Raw genomic sequence first — 25830 nt, forward strand, 5'->3', positions numbered from 1 at the left:
TGCATGTGATATAAATGGTTGCAATAACAACAGCAACAGTCAACCAAGCAATAAAGTGAAAAGAACCTCAGAAAATCATTGTTTGTACCCCTGCTCAAAGAGGAAAAGTTGACTTGCCTGAGTTTGGCAGCTGGGAAGAGGGTGCTGGCACTGTAATCCCACACTCAGTGTGGCAGGTCCTTAGTAGCACAGAGTTCTTGATACACTTCTTTCCAAGCCAGCCCCCCTAGAGGTTCTTTGTCAGTATTATGTTTGGTTTTAATCAGAAATAGAAGTTAATAAATGTGCAGTTTAGAAATTTTGGAAAATAGAGCTCAAAAAGGAAAATGAAAACCATCCCTAACTTTTCTCCTAGAATAGAGTTGCCAAAGAAGATATTCAGACATACTTATATTCAAAAACTATTCACTGTTTATCTGAAATTCACATTTAACTGGGCATGCTTATTTCTGTTTGCTAAATCTGACATCCAGACTCTAGAAGGATCTAGTGTGTCTATGCTATATATTTAGAAATCAGTTTTATCCCTTAACTTTTGTAAGTTTTGTTTTTACATGTAAATTGGGTTTTTAGTATGAGATCAAATATATGTTTTTTAATTTAATTTTATTATGTTATTTACCATACATCATTAGTTTTTGATGTAGTCATCCATGATGCATTGTTTTTGTATAACACGGAGTGCTCCATGCAGTACATGCCCTCTTAAATACCCATCACCAGGCTAACCCATCCCCCCACCACCCTCCCCTCTAAAACCCTCAGTTTGTTTCTCGGAGTCCATAGTCTTTCATGGTTTGTCTCCCCCTCCGATTGTCCCCCCCCCTTCATTTTTCCCTTCCTTCTTCTAACATCCTCCATGCTATTCCTTATGTTCCACAAATAAGTGAAACCATATGATAATTAACTTTCTCTGCTTGACTTACTTCACTTAGCATTATCTCCTCCAATCCCATCCATGTTGATGTAAAAATTGGGTATTCGTCCTTTCTGATGGCTGAGTAATATTCCATTGTATATATGGACCACATCTTCTTTATCCATTCATCTGTTGAAGGGCATCTTGGCTCCTTCCACAGTTTGGCTATTGCGGACATTGCTGCTGTGAACATCAGGGTGCATATGGCCCTTCTTTTCACTACATCTGTGTCTTTGGGGTAAATACCCAGTAGTGCAATTGCTGGGTCATAGGGTAGCTCTATTTTTAATTTTTTGAGGAACCTCCACACTGTTTTCCAAAGTGGCTATACAAACTTGCATTCCTACCAACAGTGTAAGAGGGTTCCACATTCCCACCAACAGTGTAAGAGGGTTCCCCTTTCTCCACAACCTCTCCAACATTTGTTGTTTCTTGCCTTGTCAATTTTTGCCATTCTAACTGGTGTAAGGTGGTATCTCAATGTGTTTTTGATTTGAATGGCTAATGATGATGAATATTTTTTCGTGTGTCTATTAGCCATTTGTATGTCTTCTTTGGAGAAATGTCTGTTCATGTCTTCTGCCCAGTTTTTATTTTATTTTTTTAAGATTTTTTATATATTTATCTGAGAGAGCATGAATGGGGGGAGGAGGGGCAGGGCAGAGGGAAAGGGAGAAGCAGACTCCCTGCTGAGCACAGAGCCTGACGCAGGGCTCAATCCCAGGACCCTGAGATCATGACCTGAGCTGATGCTTGACTGACTGAGCCACCCAGCTGCCCCTGCCCATTTTTAATTGGATTATTTTATTTTGGGGTGTTGAGTTGTACAAGTTCTTTATATATTTTAGATCCTACTCTTTACTGGATATGTTATTTACAAATATCTTCTCCCATCTAGTAGGTTGTCTTTTAGTTTTGTTGATTGTTTCCTTTGCTGTGCAGAAGGTTTTTATCTTGATGAAGTCCCAAAAGTTCATTTTTGCTTTTGTTTCACTAGCCTTTGGAGATATATCTTGAAAGAAATTGCTGTGGCCGATGTCAAAGAGGTTACTGCCTATGTTTTCCTCTAGGATTTTGATGGATTCCTGTCTCACATTGAGGTCTTTCATCCATTTTGAGTTTATCTTTGTGTATGGTGTTAGAGAATGGTCGAGTTTCATCCTTCTGTATATAGCTGTCCAATTTTCCCAGCACCGTTTATTGAAGAGACTGTCTTTCTTCCATTGCATATTTTTTCCTGGTTTGTCGAAGATTAGTTGACCATAGAGTTGAGGGTCCATATCTGGGCTCTCTATTCTGTTCCATTGGTTTACGTGTCTGTTTTTGTGCCAGTACCATGCTGTCTTGGTGATCACAGCTTTGTAATATAGCTTGAAATCGCGCAACGTGATGCCCCCAGCTTTGTTTTTCTTTTTCAACATTTCCTTGGCGATTCGGGGTCTTTTCTGATTCCATACAAATTTTAGCATTGTTTGTTCCAGCACTTTGAAAAATGTCATTGGAATTTTGATCGGGATGGCGAGATCAAATATATAGTTACTTAACTTTTCTTCACTTTTTTTGGTGGTATCACTTCTGTATTTTAATTTTGATCTGGGATTTATTTTGATGTATATTGTTAGATGTAGGTATTAACTTTCCCCCAAATGGATAATTACCTGCCCCAACATCATATATTGAATAATCTTTCTTTTTCTACCTGCTTAATTGAGTTTAGTGATTTCTCATTATAATAATCTGGATTATTATACTTGGTTCTTTTTTCACCTACTATAATTTATCTCTAGTATTTGTAGCTATCTTATTGCATATTTATATTTATTATAATAATCTTTATTATAATTTATAGAATCTAATTTCTTTCAGAAAATAATCAAAATAGACCTTGTAAATAAATAAGTAAAATATTAGCCCACAATTACTGTAAAATCAGCATGTCTAAATTTATGTTCTTTCTAAATCCTGATCTCCTGTATTTAATTTTTGGTACTACTCTTCTAGCCAAATGAAGTTCTGGTTTTTCCTCAAGGATTTCCTTGTAACCTCTCTAATCCCCAGGCTTTTCTGATTATACCTCCTAAACATTTTTCAAATCTTTTTCCTTTTTTTCATCCTAGCTATTATTGGCTGATTTCTTACCATCACCTCTAACTCACTTGGACCAGTCCATTTTCCAAATAGTTGCCAGAGTGGTCTATTTAAAACTCCTGTCTGACCATTTCCCTCTCCTGATGCTGTCACCCCATTCAGTGCTAATCCGACTCCGTGCCCTCCAAAAACCCCCTCAGTCCTCAGTTGTACTCAATCCCCATTCTTCCTATGGCGGCACACAGAGAGCTCCACCATCTGCCCTGCCTACTGGCCTCCCCTCTAAGCTATTCCTTAACTCTCACTTTACCTTCTAGGAAGTCCAAACTCTTTATGTTCCCTCTTTCCTTACCCCACCCCTGTGGCACATGCACACGCACTGTCTGTTCAGGTGTCTGTGTGCCACTGCCAGCGTTCTGCCCCGTCCTTTTCCTGGCTGCGTCTCTACCTGTCTGTGTCAGAGACTGCAGCTGCCTGCTTGATATCCCTCTCCCTTTTATCCATGCTAACAGAAACCTGATCTTCCTGTGTAACATCTGGGAGGGGCCGCTGGAAGTAAATGGCAGTCATCAGTAGGCCTGCCAGGAGAGTTTCTTAATAGAACCTTTTACTTTCTTTCTTGAAGCATAGACATGATAGCTGGTGCTGTAGGATTCTCCTGGACTACAGAATGACTTTGAAAATTGTCATATAAGAGATACTGACACACACATCACTAGTGACACATAGTCACATAGTAAAGTAAGCTTTATGGAGAACTTAAAAGCAGAGGAGCCTATGTGGATCTTCATCTTTCATTCAAGAGAGGTATGGTTTGGCCAGGCAAAAATAACATGAGCTAAAAGTGTTCCAGGAGAGGGATGCTGCCTCCATACCACTTGACATTTTTATGGAGAAGTTGGAGGAGTCAGTGGAATGTGTAACAGTGGGCTTCCTGGTCAGGGAAACTAACTGCCTTCCTGACCAGAGAGAACTTCCCATTAGGAGCTCACTTTCCATGCCTCTGCAGTTGCCATCCAGTAAAGATCTAGTGTTTTCCAAAGAGCCATTTCAGACCCAATGAGCAAACTCATTGCCAGGCTAACAGCTGGGAAGGAAGGGAGCCCCTAAGGCCTTCCAGAAAATAAAAAGGCTATCTCCCTTGAAGAGTAATCCAAATACTAAGGATGACAGAGCAATAATGTATCAGGAGTCTGGGTTTTGTTAACTATGGCGCCACCATACAAACCCTGGAATGCATACTTCTGTAATTGTGAGAGAGAAAGAAACTGTTTTCTGCTAAATATAACTAACTTCTAACTAGTTCCTCTGATATAATGAAAATCTTCCCCTCTTCGGGAAGCTCTCTGTGGAGGGTCTGGGTTGGGACCCCCCAGTTTTATGCTTCCAGATTACTCTGAGTATGATTCTAGCTTCTCCTTACTTTCTGTTGTAATGTTATGTTTCTTTCCCTACTAGCATGATTCCCTGGGGGTCAGTACCATATGTCACTCCCTTTGGTCGCTCCGGTGTCAGTACAGAATGTCTCAAACACAGCAGCACTCAGGGACAGTTTGTCTGAATGAAGGAATGAATGAGACTCCTGTTTGTTGGCTTTTTTTCCCTAAGCTCACATTGCTGGTTTTAGTCTTCCACAGGTGGTCCCCTCCTGCTTTCGTTAAATAATTAGAAACATTTGTAAGACATTGAGAATCATTTATTCCATAAAGCATAATCACAAGACTATGAACTTGAAGCTATTTTATACCTTTGACTCCATTTAAATTTTTTTCTTGGTCCCGGTTTCATATGCACCTTGGAGAATGCGCTATGTTTGGTATCCTAAAGTTGCTAAGGCTATTTTCATAGTATGCCATTGATGTGATAACAAATTCTTCAAAATATAGGATTACATAATGCAAACTACTTGATATTAAATACAAATATCCTTGGTGTTTGCTTCTCAATATTGAATATGTTTGGAGCTAATATATAATTTATTTTTTTAAGATTCTTTTTTTTAAGACTTTATTCACTCATGAGAGACAGAGAGAGAGGCAGAGGGAGAAGCAGGCTCCCCACAGAGCAGGGAGCCTAAAGCAGAACTCGATCCCAGGACCCTGGGATCACGACCTGAGCTGAAGGCAGACGCTTAACCGACGCAGCCACCCAGGCACCCCAATATACAATTTATTTTGGATCTTTTTAACTGCTGCTAATTTGTTGTCTAGAATTGCTTTGGGCTTTAGCAAAACAGGGTGTTTTATTTGTGGTTTGTTTATTGGCTAGTGTCCCTTCATAAACTAGGTATTTTATTAAATTTCAGTAAGTGGTTTTCTCATCTATAAATTCTCAGCTGTAAAAATTGCCATATTATATCCTATTTTTATCTTATGTATTTCTCTAGGATAAAATATTTTTAATTTTACAGACAGTAGCTCTTGATGGAACATTATTTTTAAAATCTGGGGTGATCTCTGGAGGGTCAAGTGACTTAAAATACAAAGCTAGATACTGGGATGAGAAGGAGATAAAGAACTTAAGAGACAGAAGAGCCCAGCTTATCCAGGAATTAAAGGTAAGCCCATGCTGTAAAAGTTGTGGAATACTAAGCTGTAGAATAATTGTGTTTTAAAATTAATTTTTGTGGTCATAAAAGTACCATGCCTATAGTTTAAAAAAACTCAAGTAAAGCAAAATAGAATAAAGTTAAAGACAATATTTCTCTTACCTATCCTCATATCTCAGTGATATTTGCTAAACACAGTTTGATATATAGCTTCTGGAAATTTCCTCTGTATATGCAAGTATATGTATTATTTTTCCTGTTTATTTTATGATGGGCTTTTGCTACAAATATTGTTTGCAACAAGCTTTTACATTTACCATTATAACAAGGACATGTTTTTATCTTAGCATACAGAGAACCACTTATTTTTACTGAATCCTGCCTGGTATTTCATTGTATAGGTTGTGTTTACTTAACCAGTCTCCAATAATGGACATTTTGGGTTTTGCTATTACAAGCGAGGCATCATTAAACATTCTTCAGAGAAGGAGAATAACCAGTACCTAGGAGTATAAATTCTGTAGCCACGCTGCCTGAGTTTCAGTCCTGGTTCTGCCACTTACTAGGCACTTAGTAGGACCTTGGACAAGTTACTTAACCTCTCTGTACCCTAAGTTTCCCACCTGCAGAATGGGTATAATAAAAGTATCGTCCTTTTAAGTTTAAGGATTAAATCACATAATCCAGTTAAAATACTTAAAACAGTGCCTGGCATGTGTGAGTACTATATAAATGTTTGTTGTTATTATTTAAAATAACTTTATTTGTATAAATATATCTCTAAGATGAATTCCTATATGTGGAATTCTGGCTGTAAGCATATGTGTATTTATACTATTAGATGTTGCCAAGTTCCCATCAAAAGAACACTTGTAGTAGTGTATGTCCCTGGATTGCAACATGAAATATTAGCAGATATTTCCATCTTTGCCAATCTGGTTGGTAAAAATGTATATATATGACCCAATTGTTTGAGTATGCATTTCTTAAATTATACCTGAGATTGAGCCTTTCTGCTTGTTTTATTGGTTCTTTGTAATTTTTTCTTCAAACTCCTTATTTATCTCCTATGCACATTTTTCTATTAGGTTGCTTATTATTTTATTACCTACTCTAAGAATTATTTGTATAATGAATAAATTAGTTCTTAGTCATATATGTTGTAAATACATTGTTTGACTTTTGTTGGGTTAATTGAGGTATAATTTATATACAATAACCGCCACCCATTTTAAGCGGGTGATTCAGTAAGTTTGGACAAATGTATGTAGTCATGTAATTGCCCCCACAATCACAGAATATTTCCATCATACCCTGGTTTCTTTGTAGTCAGCCTCCTTCCTGGACCCTGAACTGAGAGTGGGGATAACAATAGCACATCTTTCACAGCACTGTTGAAAGGGTTAAGTAGGTTAAAAAATGTAAACTTGATAGAACACTGGTAAGTGCTCAGTAAATGTGAGATATTATTTAGAATATCCATGAAACACTTTAAAAAACTAATTACATGCTTGTCCATAATGCAAACCTCAGTAGCTTTTTAAAAGGTCATCTTGATTATAATTTAATGAAGTTAGAAGTAGTGACTAAAAAATTTTTGTTTGCATAGAAATTAAGAAATGCACTTTTAGGTAGTTTGGGGATCAAAGAAGTAATCAAAAGGCAAATTACAAAATGTCTCAAAAGTGGTAAATGGGAAGTCTTTGAGACACATATAAGCTACATCAAGAGGAAATACCTCCATTTTTAAAGAAGAAAGATGAGATATAGGGACATTTATTACTTTAAGAAACTAGAACAACCACCACAAAATAAACAAGAACTCGTAATGGAATTTTTTTTAAAGATTTTATTTATATGACAGAGAGCACACAAGCAGGGGGAACAGCAGGCAGAGGAAGAAGCAGGCTCCCCGCCGAGCAGGTGAAGCCTGATGTGGGACTTAATCCCAGGACCCAGTCGCTTAACCAACTGAGCCACCCAGGCGCCCTAATGGAATTTTTAAAGCTGAATTTAGAGAACAAAAGAGAAAAGGGACCAGTGAATCTAAAAGCTGTTCTTTTGAAAGACTAATAATAATAAATTCTTTGCAACTCTAATAAAGGGAGGAAAAATTAGAAGCAAAAATAGACTGAGAACGAAAAGATTAAAATAATTTAAAGAGAATCTTATGAGCAAATAACTATATAATAAAAAAATTGAAAACCTGAGAGAAATGGAAGATCTTCAAAAATATATAATTAAAAATAAATATATAAAAATAAATATATAAATAAAGATTGACCAAAAAGAAGTGGGATATTTGAAAAGTTAGGCAGTGGCAGGCAGTGGTGTAGTCTGCTGGCCCAGTCCCTATCCACAACGTCTTCCTTTCTTTCTGGGCTCTATTAAAGAATCATAAAAAAACAAAACAACTAGATTTCCCAAGTTTCATTGTAGCTACCAGTGGCCATGTGACAGTTTTAGAGCTATAAATGAAAGTGTTGGTTTCATCTCCTGCATTTTCTTCTTCCTTACTGGAATGCAGTCAGGAGGCCTGGAGATGCAGCAGCCATCTTGTAAAGAGACAGCAAGCATGAGGATGAGGCCACTGTTCTAAGAAGCTAAAAGTTATATGCCATTGTTGAGGAACTGAATTACCCTAGACAGCTTTTGTGTGAGAATCATAAACCCACATTTGTTTTAAAGCTTCTGTTAGTTGAGTGACCCACCATTGAAAAAACACATCAGGAACATAAAATAGCAGCTATGGAAAACAGTATAAGTAACTGGGTACACATGTATTCATGTAAAGACTACGAGTAAAAATACAGAACAACATACCTACACTAGGGAGTTAATTTGGTTGAGTAATGGGGTGGGTGAAGGAGGAAGAGAATGTACTAAAAGCAAGGCTGATCCCATTTAAGTCACTTGTGTGCGTTGGGTGGAACACACACTTCGCATTCCTCATTTTTCACTCCTGTTTCTTCCTAGGAAGTGTGTTAGTCTTTGAGGGTGTTATAGGGCATTGTGGTCCTTCCAGATGGCTTGTGCACTTAATTGCCAGTCTCTTATCAGAAGGGGGAAGACGGGGTGTGGGTGACTTATGACATGTGAAAGTGCCTTTCTGTTGTAAAATGTTCTGTTTCTCTCCCTTTTTAGGATTTAATGAAGATACTTCGCAAGGAAGCAGATTTGAAACAAATACAGACTCTAATACAAGGAACTCATACACGACTCAAATATTCGCAAAGTGAACTAGAGATGATTAAAAAGAAGCACCTTGCTGCTTTTTACCGGGTAATATGGGCTTACAGAAAACTTGGTGGAGACGAGAACCAGGACAGAGAATTCCAGGAATTACATTTATGTAGCATCGTGTAATTTTTACACTTTACCCCATGATTGAGATTATATTTTAGTTTATTTTTATGGTTGTTAATCTTGACATACAGCCGTGCCTCCATTTACCTTATCTCAGGGATGCCCCTTTTTTTAAAAAAATATTTTATTTATTCATTTGAAAGAGAGAGAGCACAAGTGGAGGGGAGACAGAGGGGAGCAGCAGAGGAAGAGGGAGAAGCAGACTCCCCACTGAGCAGGGAGCCCCATGTGGGGCTCAGTCCCAGGACCCTGGGATCATGACCTGAGCCGAAGGCAGACGCTTAACCATCTGAACCACCCAGGTGCCCGTGGGATTCCCTTTTTATTCTAAAAGATACCTTCACATATGTTTGCTTCACTGTATAAAGGTAAAATAGCTATGTTAAAAAGAAATCTTTCTCTTTTGTAATTAGGAACAATCTCAGCTACAAAGTGAACTACTAAATATTGAGTCTCAGTGTACTGTGTTGAGTGAAGGAATCAAAGAACGGCAACAAAGAATTGAAGAATTTCAAGAAAAGATAGATAAGGTCATGAATGGTGTATTTGTTACTGATTGACATGTAAAATATAGTTCTAGACCAGATACCCGATATAGGGCTTCTGGAATATATGCTAAAGCAGTTTGATAAGTGCTTAGTTTTATTGGTTTGCCAAATGAGTTTGTTTGTGTCTTTGGAGAACTACTGTTGGCCCTCTCAAGAGATAATGACCAGTGCATAGTTACTCTCTTCTGCTCTCCAGCATCTCCTTGCCCATTGTAAAAATTACAGCTTCTTTCTTCTCCCACTGACCTTAACACCAGAAAGAACCTTTCTTTCAGATTATCTTTTTAAAAAGTTACTCATTCCCTCAGTAATTACTTCTTGAACATTTATTATATATACCAGGCACAGTGCTTGGCTCTGAGGCAACAAAGATTTGGTCATCGAGCCTCTGCTTATAACGTGACAGGAACTTTCTGGCTTAATGCATTCTGCTGTTGATCCTCTCTAATCCTCAGAAAGTTGTCTGTCCCACCATCACTTAATAACTTCCACCCATTGCTTTAGTTCTGCCTTGTGTCACAGGATTTGAAACAACACCTCCGTTGCTCCTTAATTAGCTCTTTTCCGGGCTGAGTACCCCTGACGCTCTAATCATGGATTTAAGACCAGCTCTGGCAACCATCCTCTGGGTGCTCTGTTGTTTGTCAATGCCCAGAACAAGGTTTAATGTCAAAATACTGTCTGACCTGTACAGAGTACCGTGGGACTCAACACATAGAACTATAACTTGCCATAGTTTTTATTATCTAGTTATGTAAATTGTAACTTGCCACTGCATCAGTCATATCCCATTCATCTTTAATTTATACTCAACTAAAATCTGAAAGTTTTTAACATGTCCTGCTGTTTAAAACAGGTCTCTCTTTTCCTAAAATTGTATATAAATGCAGGGCCTTAAAACTATTGAGGTTAAATGTTGTTTTGTTGGATTTGGCTCATTCTAGTTCTTCCAAATCTGTCTGAGTCTTAATTCTATGCCCAGTCCTTTTGGCTTCTACTGCCTGAGAGTCTATATAGTATCACTCATATCTAAAGAATATTTTATTTATTTATGTAGAATGTTGTATTATGGTGTGGCTAATGTAAAGGAAATAGTTCTAACTTTGTTTCTAACACTTCATAAACCAAAAGTGTTAATAAGGCCAATTATGAGCTTTCTTATTTATTTTTTAGAGTAAGAAATTTGAAAACAGAGGATATAGTTTGAGGAGTTAAAGAAAAAAAAAAACAACACTGGTTCCTCAGAGTATGATAATGCTTTTCGATTAGTTTTTGGCCTAATATAGGAAATTCTTGGTGGGAAAAATTTAGGTTAAAGTATTGTCCGTATACTTTCTTAAAATTAATTATTAAACCAGTTGTTTTGAAATAATTTAAAAGGTAGAAGATGAGATTTTCCAACACTTCTGTGAAGAAATTGGTGTGGAAAATATTCGTGAATTTGAGAAGAAACATGTTAAACAGCAACAAGAAATTGATCAGAAAAGGTATTTTTATTAGAAGATGTTAGTAAGCAACTTACACATACATAAATGTAACTGTTATATCATTTTTTTAGAGATTTATTTATCCATTTTAGAGAGAGAGTGGGGAGGGAAGGGCAGAGGGAGAGAATCTTCAAGCAGACTCCCTGCTGAGTGCAGAGCCCAATGCAGTGCTTGATCTCATGATACGAGATCATGACCTGAGCCAAAACCAAGAAGAGTTGGATGGTTAACCAACTGAGCCATTCAGGCTCCCCTGTAACTATTATTTCTTAATTTAAGGGAATTGTGCCTTTATTTCATTTCATCAAGAAATAGCTAGTAAATATTCATTATACATTATAAAGAGATACAATTCTTTTATTCCATAATTTTTAAAGAGAAAAAGCATAAATATACAAAATAAGAGAATGGGGACATAACTACACACATAGCAGTTCTTAAAAAATAGTAAGACAATAATTTAATTATTTCTCTGTAAATATCCATGTATGTGGATAAAATTGATAATCTTCAAGAAATAACATGCTCCCAAGATAGAAAAATGTAAGGAGGCCAGCTGCCATAGGAAAAAAACTACCGAGCATTCTCTTCCCCAGATTCACCAGGCACATGTGGTTTCAGAAATGAATCATCCCAGTAAACTTTAAAGGCACAAGTAACTTCAACATTTAACATTTAAACAAATGTTCAATATTTAAACTGCTTCATAGTATAGAAGAGGAAGAAACATCTTTTTGTGAAATGAACACAATATTTAATAATATTGATGCAAAAATTTTAAAAAAAAGGTATGTACAGATACCATAAGAAACTCTAAATCATTCTTACCTATAAATAACCAAATAAAATAAGGTTCCCTAGAAACAAGCAGTAAAACAACACAGCAAAAGAATACACCATTATCTAGTGTAGACTTCATTCGAGAAATAAAAGGGTGGTTCAGTATCAGGAATTATTGCTGTAATTTGCCATATTAATGATCAAAGAAGAAAAATAAGACGAAGAAGGCACTTGACAGAATTCAGCATCCATTCTTGATTTAAAAATCCTAAAATGTGAGTGAGTATCTGTTACATGAGAAAAGACACTCTATTCTTTTTTTAAATTTTTTTATTTAAATTCATTTAGTCAACATATAGTACATCATTAGTTTCAGATAAAATACACCTTATTCTAAGTCAGCATCATGTTTTCATGGAGTAGCACTAGAAGTGTTCCTAGTAAAGTTAGAAATGAGAAGAATATTTGGTATCACCACCATTACCTAACGCTCTTCTGGAAATCCTAGTCCATTGAGTTAGACAATAAATATAAATAAGGTATAAACATTTGCAAAGGAGGGAATAAAACTTCCACTATTTGTGGGTTATATGGTATATATCTAGAAATTCCTAGAAAACAAATTAGAAACTGAAATTCTTAGAAAACTGTTAGAAACAAAAGACTTCAGTAATATGGCTGGATATAAACATTAATATGAAAACTTTAAATTAAAAATTAATATAAAAGTTAATTTAAAAATTTTTAGACTTTCTATATAGAAACTACCAGGAAGATAATTTGTAGGAAGAAAATATCTCAATTATTAAGAGATGAAAAAGGTAAAATACTTAGTATTTAGGAATAAACTTACTAAATGTGAAAGTATATAAAGAAACTTTCAGGGGCGCCTGGCTCGCTCAGTTGGTGAAGCATGCGATGCTTGATCTTGGGGTTGTGAGTTCGAGCCCCACATTGGGGATAGAGTTTACATAATAAAAAAATTTTTTTATAATATTTTAAACAAGACAGAGAATAATCTTGAATAAAAAGAAAAGGCATACTAGTTTTTTCATAGGAAGATTGAACATTATAAAGAAGTTGGTTCTCCCTAATTTAATCTCTAATTTACATATCATCTCAGTACATGTATGGACAAGGATTTTTTTAACTAGATAAGCTGATTCTAAAGTTCACATTCAGAACTAGCTAAGAAAAATCTGGAAAAGGTAATGAGAATGGACTAGAAGTCCCAGATTTTAAAACATGTATAAAGTTGGATTAATTAAAATCTTGAGGTGCTTGCTCACAAGTGGAGTACAGAAATATACTCAGATCTATAAGGGAAATTTGATTTAATATAAAGCTGGCATTTCATATCAGTGGAAAAAAAATATACTCTTCAGTAAATCATGTTGGGAATACATGTGTTTGCAACCTGGAAAAAAACCTACTTGGATCCCTGTCTCATTTCTTAGATTAATGCCAGCTGAATCGAAGATTTCAATAAATAAAATGAAGGCATAAGAATACTAGAATAAGTCATAAGAGAATTTTTAAAAATAATCTCAGATCAGAGAAGGTCCTTCAGTATGACATAAATCCTGGAAGCCACAAAAGAAAAGAAAAAATGCAAATGTATGAAATAACGTGTTTTGCATGGCAACAGCACCATGAAGAAAATCAAGACAAACGACATTCTGGGGAAAAATATATGTACATGTATGTGTTCAGAGATCGTTAAGAGTGGTTGCCTCTGAGGAGACTGAGAGGGAGGGATAGAGATATTTTACTTTTTTGTATTCTTACATCTTTTTAACTTTGTACCATATCCATGTATTATTTATTTGAATATAATTGCATTGGAATTATGACTATAAATTCTGAATTGAAGGGTACAATAGTGATGATGACAAGGTTGTATTGTAGGTCAAAGGACAGTCCCTTTGCCCAAGATATAGTCATTTTATATTTAAAAGCAGTAAAAGTCATGCAGAAATAGGAAACAAAGCATTTATGACTGCAGATTATTTAAGATCTAGACTTTACTGTACTTATCTAGATGATTGGTTTATTTTGTATTAGGCACTTCTCTTTTTTTCAGTTTTATTGAGGTATAATTGACATACATCACTGTGAAGGTGTACAGCATAATGATTTGAATTATGTGTATTGTAAAATGATTACTGCAGAAGTTTAGTTAACATCTTTCATTTAGATACAAAAATCAAATATAATTTTTATTCTTACTTATGTTTTTACTTTTTATTTCCAATATAGTTAACATACAGTGTTATATTAATTTCAGGTGTACAATATAGTGATTCAGTAGTTCCATATGTTACACAGTGCTCATCGAGATAACTATACTCTTAATCCCCTTTACCTATTTCACGCATCCCCCCACCCACCTCCCCTCTCATAACTATTTGTTCTCTATAGTTAAGAGTCTGTTTTTTGGTTTGTCTCTTTTTTTTTTTCCTTTGTTCATTTGTTTTGTTTCTTAAATTCCACAGAGGAGTGAAATCATATGGTATTTGTCTTTCTCTGACTGACTTCACTTAGCATAATACTCTCTAGCTCTATCCATGCAAATGGCAAGATTTCATTCTTTTTTGTTGCTGAATAATATTCCATTGTATATATATATACCACATCTTCTTTATCCATTCATCAATCGATGGACATGTGGGCTGCTTCCATAATTTGGCTATTGTTGATAATGCTGCTGTAAACATAGGGGTGCATCTATCCCTTTGAATTAATGTTTTCATATTCTTTGTGTAAATACCCAGTAGTGTGATTACTGGATTATAGGGTAGTTCTATTTTTAACTTTTTGAGGAAGCTCCATACTGTTTTCCACAGTGGCTGCACCAGTTTGCATTCCCACCAAAAGTGCATGAGGGCTCCCCCTTCCCCACATCCTCGCCAACACCTCTTGTTTCTTGTGTTTTGATTTTAGCCATTCTGACAGGTGTGAGGTAATATCTCACTGTGATTTGTATTTTCCTGATGATGAGTGATGCTGAGCATTTTTTCATGTGTCTGTTAGCCATCTGTATGTCTTCTTTGGAGAAATGTCTGTTCATGTCTTCTGCCCAGTTTTTATTTTATTTTTTTAAGATTTTTTATATATTTATCTGAGAGAGAGAGCATGAGCGGGGGGGGGAGGGGCAGGGCAGAGGGAAAGGGAGAAGCAGACTCCCTGCTGAGCACAGAGCCTGACGCAGGGCTCAATCCCAGGACCCTGAGATCATGACCTGAGCTGATGCTTGACTGACAGCCACCCAGCTGCCCCTGCCCATTTTTAATTGGATTATTTTATTTTGGGGTGTTGAGTTGTATAAGTTCTTTATATATTTTAGATCCTACTCTTTACTGGATATGTTATTTACAAATATCTTCTCCCATCTAGTAGGTTGTCTTTTAGTTTTGTTGATTGTTTCCTTTGCTGTGCAGAAGGTTTTTATTTTGATGCAGTCCTAATACTTTATTTTTGCTCTTGTTTCCCTTGCCTCAGGGGACCTATCTAGAAAAAAGTTGATATGACCAGTGTCAGAGACATTACTGCCTGAGCTCTATTCTAGGATTTTTATGGTTTCAGGTCTCACATTTAGGTCCCTAATTCACTTTGAGTTTCTTCTTTGTATAGAGTATAAACGAAGTGGTCCAGTTTTCCCAATACCATTGCATATTCTTTGTTAAAGATTAATTGACCATATAATTGTGGGTTTATTTCTGGGCTTTCTGTCCTGTTCTTTTGATCTGTGTGTCTATTTTGTGCCAGTACCATACTGTTTTAATTACTACAGCTCTGTAGTATAACTTGAAATCTGGAATCGTGATACCTCCAGTTTTCTTTTGCTTTTTCAAGGTTGCTTTGCCTTTTAGGGGTCTTTTGTGGTTCCATACAAATTTTAGGATTATTTGTTCTAGTTCTGTGGAAGATGCTATTGGAATTTTGATAGGATTGCATTAAATCTGTAGATTGCTTTGGGTAGTATAGACTTGACAGTATTTATTCTTCCAATCCATGAGCATGGAATGTCTTTCCATTTCTTTGTGCTGTCTTCAGTTTCTTTCAACAGTGTTTTATAATTTCCAGAGTACAGGTCCTTCACCTTTTTGGTTAAGCTTATTCCTAGGTATTTTATATTTTTGGTGTAATTATAAATGGGATTGTTTTCTTAATTTCTCTTTCTGCTGCTTCATTATTAGTGTATAGAAATGCAGTGGATTTCTGTAGATTGATTTTGTATCCTGAGACCTTTACTGAATTCATTTATCAGTTTTAGTAGTTTTTTGGTGGAGTCTTCAGGGTTTCTGACATATAGTATCATGTCATCTGCAAATAGTGAAAGTTTTACTTCTTCATTACCAATTTAGATGCATTTTATGTCTTTTTCTTTTTTTTTAATGTCTTTTTCTTGTCTGATTGCTGTAGCTAGGACTTCCAGTACCACGTTGAATAAAAGTGGTGAGAGTAGACATGCTTATTTATTCCTGACCTTAGAGGAAAAGCTCTCAGTTTTCCTCCATTGAATATAATCTTAGCTGTGGGTTTTTCTTTTTATTTATTTAGAGAAGGGGGCGGGCGTGCAGGAGCAGAGGGAGAGGGAGACAGAGAATCTCAAGCAGGCTTCATGCCCAGCATGGACCCTGATGTGGGGCTTGATTTCACGATCCTGAGATCATGACCTGAGCTAAAATCAAGAGTTGGATGCTTATCTGACTGAGCCACTTAGGAGCCCCAGCTGTGGGTTTATAATCAAGTATAATTTTTAAATACAAAAGGTAGTATGTGCCTCTTGGAGAACATAGAGAAAACTTTTTAAAAAAATCAGTCATTATCCCATTGCCCAGAAATAAAAACTATCACTATTTTGGCCCATTTCCTTGAATTTTATTCTAATTCTCTCATGGTCCATTCATTCATTCAGCACCTATTTACTGTAAGCCTCCCATGAGCCAGGCACCCTTCTAGGCACTGAGACTACAACAGTGGACAAGGAAGGTCAAGCCCGTCTATTCTTTTTTTTTTTTTTTAAGATTTTATTTATTTATTTGACAGAAACACAGCAAGAGAGGGAACACAAGCAGGGGGAGTGGGAGAAGGAGAAGCAGGCTTCCCTCGGAGCAGGGAGCCCTATGCGGGGCTCGATCCCAGGATCCTGGGATCGTGACCTGAGCCCAAGGCAGACGCTTAACGACTGAGCCACCCAGGCGCCCCGCCCCTGCCTATTCTATGTCCTTTGCATTTCCATGTACATTTTAGGATCAGCTTTTCAATTGCTTAAAAGTCTGCTGGGATTTTGATTGGGATTGTGTTGAATATATAAATCAATTTGGGAAGAATTGACATTTAAACAATACTAATGCACGAACATGGTGTCTGTCTTATGTAGATCTTCCTTATGTAGATCTTCCTTAATTTCTCTCATTAGTATTTCTTAGTGTTCAGTGTACAGGTCTTATATTTTGTTCGGTTTATTCTAAGTACCTTATATCTTTATGCTATTATAAATAGAATTGTTTTTAATTATCAATTTCAAATAGATTGTTGGTAGTATATTGAAATAAGATTGGTCTGGTTTTTTTTAAGATTTATTTATTTATTTAGAGAGAATGGGGTGAGAGGCAGAGGGAGAGAATCTCAAGCAGACTCCACACTGAGTGTAGAGCATGACACAGGGCTCAATCTCACAACCCTGAGATTATGATCTGAACTGAAATCAAGAGTTTCAGTGCTCAACCAACTGAGCCACCCAGGAGCCCCTAAATAATTGGTTTTTATTTTTATTTTTTTAAGATTTTATTTATTTATTTGGTAGAGAGAGAGCACAAGCAGGGGGAGCAGCAGGCAGAGGGAGAGGGAGAAGCAGGCTCCCGCTGAGCAGGGAGCCTGATGCGGGACTCCATTCCAGGACCCTGAGATCATGACCTGAGCAAAGGCAGATGCTTAACCAACTGAGCCACCAAGGCACCCAAGATGGTTTTTATAAACTGACCTTGTATCCTTCAATTATGCTGCACTTATTAGTTCTAGGAGCTCTTTTTTTTAGATTCCTTAGGATTTTTTACATAGATGATTGTATTTCAGTGAAAAAAAGTTTATTTCTTCTTTTCCAATTAGTGCACCTTTTATTTCTTTTCTTGTCTTATTGCACAACTAGGACCTCCAGTACAATGTTGAATAAATAAACGTGGTAAGAGCAGACATCCTGCCTTATTCCCAGTCTTAGGGGCACAGCACTCAGTCTTTCACAGTTAAGTATGGTTTTAACTTTAGGGTGCCCTTTAGCAGGTTGAGATAGTTCCTTTTTATTTCTAGTTTGCTGAAATTTTTTATAAATGAATATTGAATTCTGTCAAATACTTTTTCTGCCATTTTTTTTTTTTTTGAGTGATTGCATGGTTGGGGTTTTTTGTTGTTTATTAATATGATATATTGATTATGTTAAACCAACTTTACATACCCAGGATAAACCCCACTCAGTAATATTGTATTATCCTTTTCACATATTTTTGGATTTCATTTGCTAAAATTTCATTAAGGATTTTTGCATCTACATTCATGAGTGTACTGATATATAGTTTTCTTTTCTTGCAATACCTTTATCACATTTTTGTATCAGGGTAATGCCAGACCCACAAAATGATTCAAGAATTGTCTCCTTTTATGTTTTCTGGAAGGGTTTTTGTAGAATTATATTACGTCTCTCAAAAAAGTTTGGTAAAATTTGCCAGTGAAGCCACTGGGGCCACCCACCTTTCTTTGTGGGAAGGTTTTCTGCCATCCAGAAAGGCAGAGAGGACATTGATTCAGTTCTCTTAATAAATATAGGACTCTCCAGGATATCTTTGTTCTTGAGTTAGTTTTGGTAGTTTGTGTCTTCCAAGGAATTTATGTACTTCATCCATGTTGTCAAATTTATTAACAAAGTTATTAATAATATTTGCTTTTTATCCTTTCTAATGTCTGTAGGATCTATATTGATGTCCTTTCTTTCGTTTCTGATATTGGTGATTTATCTTCTTTCTTTTCTTATTGATGCCTAGCTAGAGGTGTATTCATTTTATTAATTTATTATTGATCCTTTCTAAGAGCAGCTCTTGGCTTCATTGATTTTCTCTGTGGTTTGTCTGTTTCTGTGTTATTGATCTCTGCTCTTTTATTATTTTCTTCTTCTTTTGGGTTAATTATTTTCTAATATAAGCATTTTAAACTATATATTTCCTTGTAATTACCACTTAAGCTGCATCCCACTACTTCTGGTATGTTGTATTTTCATTTTCATTCCATTCAAAATATTTTCAAATATTTTGTGATTTCTTTCAATGACCCATGGGGTGTTTAGAAGTGTGTTGTTTATTAGGTACCCGCCGTTGGATGGAGTGTTCTTTGGGTGTCAGTTAAATCCAGTTGGTTAGTATCATTCAAGTCCTCTCTGTACTTACTGGTCCTTTGCCTAGTTGTTCAGCAAACACTGAGAGGAGTGTTGAAATTTCCAAGTATACTTTTGGATCTGTCAGTTTCTTCTTCCAGTTCTGTCAGTTTTTACTTCATTTATTTTACAGCCTTGTGATTAGGTCCATACATAATTTGGGAACATTATGTCTTTTTGATGAATTTATCCCTTTATCACTGTGAAATGCCCCTTCTTTATCCTCCTGTCATATTCTTTTTTCTGAAGTCTACTTGAACTTTGATAGATTTTCTTTGTAAAGAATTATGCCTATTAATGTTTATTGAGTTTCTCATAAAAATCCAACTGGAATTCTGATTGAGATTGCATCAGATTTATAGATTTATTTGGGGAGAACATCTTCAAAATATCGAGTCCTCTAACCTAAGAACCTGGTATGTCTCTTCATTTATTCTGATCATCTATATCCTTTATTAGAATTTTAAAGTTTTTTTTCCATAGAGATCTTATGTGATCTTAAGTTATTTCATAGGTATTTTATAGTTTTTTTTTTCTTACGAGTATTTATTTTTATGTTTTTCTAATTGGCTTCTACTGGTGTAGAAAAACGCTATCAAATTTTAGATTGGTGTAACATAAGTTTGCTAAAACCTCTTACTGCTTCTAGTGGCTTATCCATTATGTGTCCTGGGATGCCTTTGACATCCGATTGGAGATGTGGAGTAGGCAGTTAAATGTGTAAGTTAGGAGTTCATGGGAGAGGTCCTGGCTGGGGGTATAAATTCTGGGATTGTTTGTATGCAGATTGTACTTAAAGCCATGTGGCCTGGGTAAGATCACCAGGAACCATCAAAGGAGCAGCCAGTGAGGGGATAGGAAAGCCAGAGTGGCATGGTGTTCCAGAGCCAAGTGAAGAAGTGTTTCCGTCGTACATAGTCTGCATGTCTGCCTCCTGCAGCAGGAATAAATCCTTCAAGGGTTTGTTCTTAACCCCTCCTGCAGGCACTTAACCAAAGTTGTTAAGAGCAGGGACTCTGTGTCACGCCCCCTCCATCCCTTCCTCATGGGGTAGCCTTCGGCAAGAAACTTGACTCTGTGCTTTGTCTGCTCAGCTTCCTCATAAATAGGGATGGTAGTATTAGCCACTCAGAGAGTCCTACAACTGAAGTGAGTTAATTCTTGCAAAAGCATGAGTGACAGTCTGGGACACAGTGACGTCTCAGTGAATATCACTCTATTTTTAATCATTACTGTTGTGGTGGTCTTTGTATCAGCAGTATCTAGCACAGTTAGTCTCTGGTAACAGTTAGTGCTTGAAAATCTGTCTGGATTGAATGATCCTTTAGCAGGGTATGTGAGGGAGAGAGGATGAGAAGGAGGAGCTACAGTTGGTCTTGGAGTTCTTTATGAGGAGTCTGTGAGGCTGGCAAAGGAGGAAGGAGCTTCAGGAAAGATACGCTCTTCAATTCCCAAGTTGGGAGTTTGTGGATGACTAGCCATTTGGAAAGACAGACAAATAAATGAGAATAAGTACATCAATTGTAACTTAAAGGGGGGGGGGAGCCCACAGATAACAAAAGACTGAAGAAACATATATTTATATGCAATGTATGGATTCTGATTCAAACAAACCAGTTTAGTTTTTAATGAGACTTAGGAAATCTGGCAATGAGAGCAATCTAATATTAAGGAATTGTCATCATTTTTATCTATAGTAGCTTGTGGTTTTGTGTTAATGGTCACTTCACTTGCAGAGACACAGACTTAAATATTTACAGATGACGTTATATGATGTCTGAAATGTGCTTCAGATACCCCAGTGGTGGAGCAGTCACGAGTACAGCTATCGATGGAACAGGACTGACCGTGAACTGAACTCCTTATAGTATTCCTTCTACTTCTGTATTTTCTTGACATTTTCCATAATAACAACTAAAAAGTAAAGAATTAAAAGACTCTTTACCACTTATAACACTTGACTCTGTTATACTAGATTAGAATTTGAGAAACAAAAAACTCGTCTTAACGTTCAACTCGAATATAGTCGCAATCAGCTGAAGAAGAAACTGAGTAAGATCAACACTTTAAAAGAAACCATCCAGAAAGGCAGAGAGGACATTGATGACCTAAAGCAGGTAACCAAGAACAGGTGGCTGAGGTGCCCCATCACTGAGATGATGACTTCCTCCATTGAGTAAACACAGGTCGAGCTCCTGAAGTGTCCTCCTGGTGACCCAAAAGGTGGTGGGCAGATCTGGGAAATACTGGAAGTCATATCAGCAGTTTCATGAATTACTAGATGTTGAAGTGGGCGTGGGAGGCAAGGGGGGATGCCACTGATGACTCCTGGGTTCTAGTTTGGGTGATTGACTGGTGGACAGAGGAGCAAGTTAAAGGGAGAACATTCTGGACCCATGGAGCTTGAATTGCCTGTGTGATACCTAGGCAGTGATCTCTGGCAGGTGAAGAGCACGCAGATGGTGGGAAGAGCCCGGGCTACTTTATGGGAGTGAACTGAAACCATGTATGAGTGGTTGAGACTCCCGGGCAGAGCAGAGGACCATGAAGAGCAGTGAGGCAAGGGTGGAATTCTGGAAGGAGTGGTCACATGGGTTACGAAGATAGAGCCAGAAACCCCACCACTCTGGGCGGAGGGGAGGCGGGGGTCAGATTACCAATTAAGAGGTCATAGCAGCAAGAACATTTTCACTGGACAATGGGAACAGAAGTCAGATGGCAGCAAGCTGAGGAACGAATCCAAAGTGAAGGACAAAGGCAGGCAGTAATTTCCAAGAAGTGTAGAACCAGAGTGGGTCACATGCTGGGATAGAGGTTCAGGCAGCACACAGAATAAGGGTTTATCCCAGAATCACTGGGTTGGTTTCTTGACAATAAGATGATCTGTTGACCTTATTAATGTAAACAATGGTGAGTCTACAGTGCAAATCATCTTCATTCAGGCTGAAGAAAATTGTCTGCAAATTGTGGATGAACTCATGGCAAAGCGGCAGCAACTTAAGGACGTATTTGTCACTCAGAATGCCAACGCTGAGAAGGTCCAAGCTCAGCTGGAAGAAGAACGGAAGAAATTTTTGGCTATTGATAGGTAATTCAGTGTATCAGTTTGAAGGACCATAACCAGAATTTTAAAGACGTTTATTACCAATTTGAAATTTATTGTAGGAAGTTTTGTTATTTGAGTATGTACCCTTGGTGCTTTTAGTCCCACATCACACCTTTCAAGTGTTCTCGTTTGGAGGAAAACCAAAAGAGGCGATTAGTTCTTTAGAGTGAATAGTACTCTTTGGCAGAAGAAAACATGGACATGTATGAAGAGTCCCTTACCCTAAATCCCTCAGACACTGCTGTACCAGGCCCCTCTCTAGTCCGCCTGTGGGACAAAGCCTGGCGGGGCGGGGTGGGGGTGAGATCTGGAGCCAGTCTGTGTGGTTGCATACCCCAGTTCTACTGCTTACATACTATGCCTTCATTTCCTCCTCTAGTAAATAGTAACATGGGGATACTCCTAGTGCCTTCCTCCCAGGAGAGGTGTAAGGATTAAATGAGGGACTGTTCATATGACACTTAGAACGGTACCTGGCATGTGATAAGCCTGTGTTTCTGTCATGATGGGGACAAAGACACTTGGAATCAGGCAGCCTGCTGTACCACAGTGACCTCTGCTTTCCTGTATGATTGGACATGACCGTAAGCAATCACATGAAATGTGCTCTGGTTTGGTCAACTCTTGGCATTTCATGGTTTTCCTCACTGGTTAAAGACTTTCAGCATTTCAGGACAGAGTCAGAAAGTTCTTCGTCTAAGATTTTCGAGTGGAATTAAAGTTCATTTACTCCTGAGTTTTTTTTCACTCTTGTATTTAGTATAAACAGAACTACATCTCTGTTCATCATTGTATTTTTGAAAACCATATACTTCTTAATTTATTTTTGGTCCTATTTCTAGGTCCTCTTTAAAATCCCACATTGTTTTAACTGGTAAAACCCCCAAGCCCTCATTCATTTAAGATAGAGGGCATTATATTAATAGTGGCTGTAGTAAAAGGAAAAGTTCAGACCATTAGATACGTAATGACTTAACTGGTAAGACATTTCTCTTATTAAAAGGTTGTTTCTCTTATTTTGAGATTCTAAAATGTAGAGCTCATATTGAGGAAGAAATGCAGCTTGAAAAATTATATAGATTTTAAAACAACGTAGGACACAAAGCTAGCCTGATTAAAGTAATTGTTTATTTAAAAAATGCTCCCTAGGATTAACTAATTACATTCATGGCCTTTCTCAAGAAAGTTAAAGTTTATATTATAAGCATCAGTGAGGTAACTCTAGAACTTATAGAACTCATAGGAAAAAATCTTTTTTCCATGTGAGTTTATAACACATTCATTTTTCTTCTTTGGTGCAACTTTACATGAGTAAAGTATCACTTTTCATATCTGTGTATTTACAGGGAAGCGGGAAAATGGCAAAAAGAAGTTGTAATCATTCAAACTTCTTTGGAACAGAAACGGCTAGAGAAGCATAATCTGCTGCTTGATTGCAAAGTTCAAGACATTGAAATAATCCTTTTGTTGGGATCACTGGATGACATCATTGAAGTGGAGGTATTCTACCTCAGGATTTCAAAATAAGTGCAGTCGTGGGGAACTTTATGTGATGCCCTTTGGCTGCTTAGTGAAGTCCCAGGTCTGCAGACGCTTCCCCTGGGCCTAAAGCTCCGTTAGGAGTGGAGAAGGCATCTCCTCCTCCCACGATCGTCATTGCAGAGGACTGGGTATTTCATGCAGTTCTGTCTCTTGCTGATCCATGTCCTTTTAGCGTCACAGGATGGGCTGGAGTTTCTTTCCTACACATTAGATCCCAAGAGGAATCAGAGAATTCGAGCTGTTGGCGTCAGTGACCTTTGGGGCTGGTGTTAGGGAAGCAGCTGCTGTGCACTTCGGAAAGAGCATCTCCCCATTAGCCCATCCACAGCCAGTGACAGAAGGGTTTGTCCTGCCTCTCAGGTCATCTCTGAGCTCTTCCCCGGGGTCTCCCTTCCACATCCCTCCTCCCCTCTCTGCTCTGCCCCAGCAGACAGACAGCTACTCTGTTCCATCTATCCCCCACCCCAGAAGTGCCCTGAGTCCTTTGGATTCTTCAGAGTGAAGCATCTATAAAATATAAAATACTTCTTCTCTTGCCAACGTTGACCAGATCTCATAACTTTACACTCAAAAAGTCTCTGTCTTTTTTCTCAATTGTAGCAGAGGTCACATTGCAGAAAGAGGTAAGGAAGGGAGAAAACCCTTTCCTGGCCACAAGAGACTAAACCCAACTCAGATGGCTTTAAAGGGAGTAAAGGGATAGGGCTGTAGGGGGGTGGGATAGGGAGAGGGGGCGGTCTCATGCTGGACTCAGTCCAGGAATTCGAACACCGTCAAGAACTCTTTCTGGCTCAGTATATATTGGCTTTATTCTCCCAAATCGGCTTTCCCCACAAGGCTGCAGCTACAACCACTAGCTTTGACCAGAGAGGAAAGAGAACTCTCCCCTGCGCTCTCTGTTAGGGAATTCTGGGTCAGAGAGAGAAGGGAGGGGTCTGTGAACAGCAGAAATAGATGGGAGCAAAGAAACAATAGTTATTATACTATCGAAATAGAACGTGTTTATAAAAGGCAATGTAATTTTAGAAGAGGTTACAGAGAGGAGGAAGCAATTTTAATGGCTGACACTGAAGTGAGTGTTACTGGTCAAGTATTCATGCTGCTGCTTTGTTCCTATTGCTTTCAGTTAGTGAACCTTCAGAATTGTCCCCCAGCATGCCCATATGAATGTCAAATGACTTCACTGGCTTGAAAGAATTTCATACTCGTGGGGTATTTCAGAGCAGGTATCAAAGGCTTTAAGCTGGACTAATACTGAATCATTATCTAAAAAGAAAAAATGATAGTTCTGCTCTACTTTGTGCTGGTCAGGCCAAATGGAATATTATGTTCACTTTTTAAAGCTTGATGCTTCTTAAGAGTAAAGCATTCAGCATAGCAAAAAGGCCCAGACCGTGTTGTGCTGGGAAGAGAAGACTCGGGGAATACAATCATTCTCCTCCATTAGAAGACAATCTATCACAGGAGGAGGATCACATTTGTTCTTTCTGGTCCCAAGGGGGATACAGGGTTAGGGAGTAGAGGCCACAGAGACAGATTTCTGCTCCTAGGGAACACTTGCTACCAGAAAGATGGAGGGCCTTTAGTGGTGAGTTCCCTGACTGGAATTTTGTAAGCACATCTAGAAGTGGCTATGTAATGGGGATGCTATACAAGATGTTCTCCATAAAGCCTGAAACAGAAAAGGCATGAGGTCTAAATTCTCTCTCTCCAGAGGGCTGAACAAGGATTACTGGGTAGAAATAATTACAATAATCATTATAGGAGTACTTGTCTTACTGTAATTGGTAGGTGGGACCTGAGATTTTCCTTCCACTGGAAGGAAAGTGTGTGCTCTCTCAAAATCTTTTTTTTTTTTAAGATTTTATTTATTCATTTGAGAGAGAGAGAGAGCACAAGCAGGGGGAGAGGGAGAGAGAGAAGCAGGGGCTCCCTGCCAAGCCGGGAGCTCGACATGGGGCTCGATCCCAGGACCTAGAGATCATGACCTGAGCCGAGGGCAGATGCTTAACCATCTGAG

The 25830-nt window shown here is 37.7% G+C and overlaps 2 protein-coding genes across 14 annotated transcripts in view; one reads left to right on the plus strand and one right to left on the minus strand.

The window, feature by feature from the left end:
- Window positions 1-25830, plus strand: part of SMC1B (structural maintenance of chromosomes 1B) — a 63477-nt gene that overhangs the window by 27391 nt on the left and 10256 nt on the right. Inside the window, exons 12-18 of the mRNA XM_034987316.1 lie at window positions 5418-5564; window positions 8700-8837; window positions 9335-9451; window positions 10850-10956; window positions 21138-21279; window positions 22105-22250; window positions 23615-23768. Of these exons, the coding sequence (XP_034843207.1) occupies window positions 5418-5564; window positions 8700-8837; window positions 9335-9451; window positions 10850-10956; window positions 21138-21279; window positions 22105-22250; window positions 23615-23768 (951 nt within the window). The remainder of the gene's footprint in view (window positions 1-5417; window positions 5565-8699; window positions 8838-9334; window positions 9452-10849; window positions 10957-21137; window positions 21280-22104; window positions 22251-23614; window positions 23769-25830) is intronic.
- The window catches only part of FAM118A (family with sequence similarity 118 member A), a 46055-nt gene continuing 38077 nt past the window's right edge, over window positions 17853-25830 (minus strand). For 12 of the 13 annotated variants that reach the window (XR_004676030.1, XR_004676022.1, XR_004676033.1 and 9 more), the window contains one exon: window positions 17853-24010. The gene's annotated coding sequence lies outside the window, so the exon portion shown is untranslated. The remainder of the gene's footprint in view (window positions 24011-25830) is intronic. The other variant, XR_004676028.1, reaches the window with a different exon arrangement.

The sequence above is a fragment of the Mirounga leonina genome, unplaced genomic scaffold (assembly GCF_011800145.1).
Source record: "Mirounga leonina isolate KUSES-001 unplaced genomic scaffold, KU_Mleo_1.0 Mir_418, whole genome shotgun sequence".
Taxonomy (NCBI): Eukaryota; Metazoa; Chordata; class Mammalia; order Carnivora; family Phocidae; genus Mirounga; species Mirounga leonina.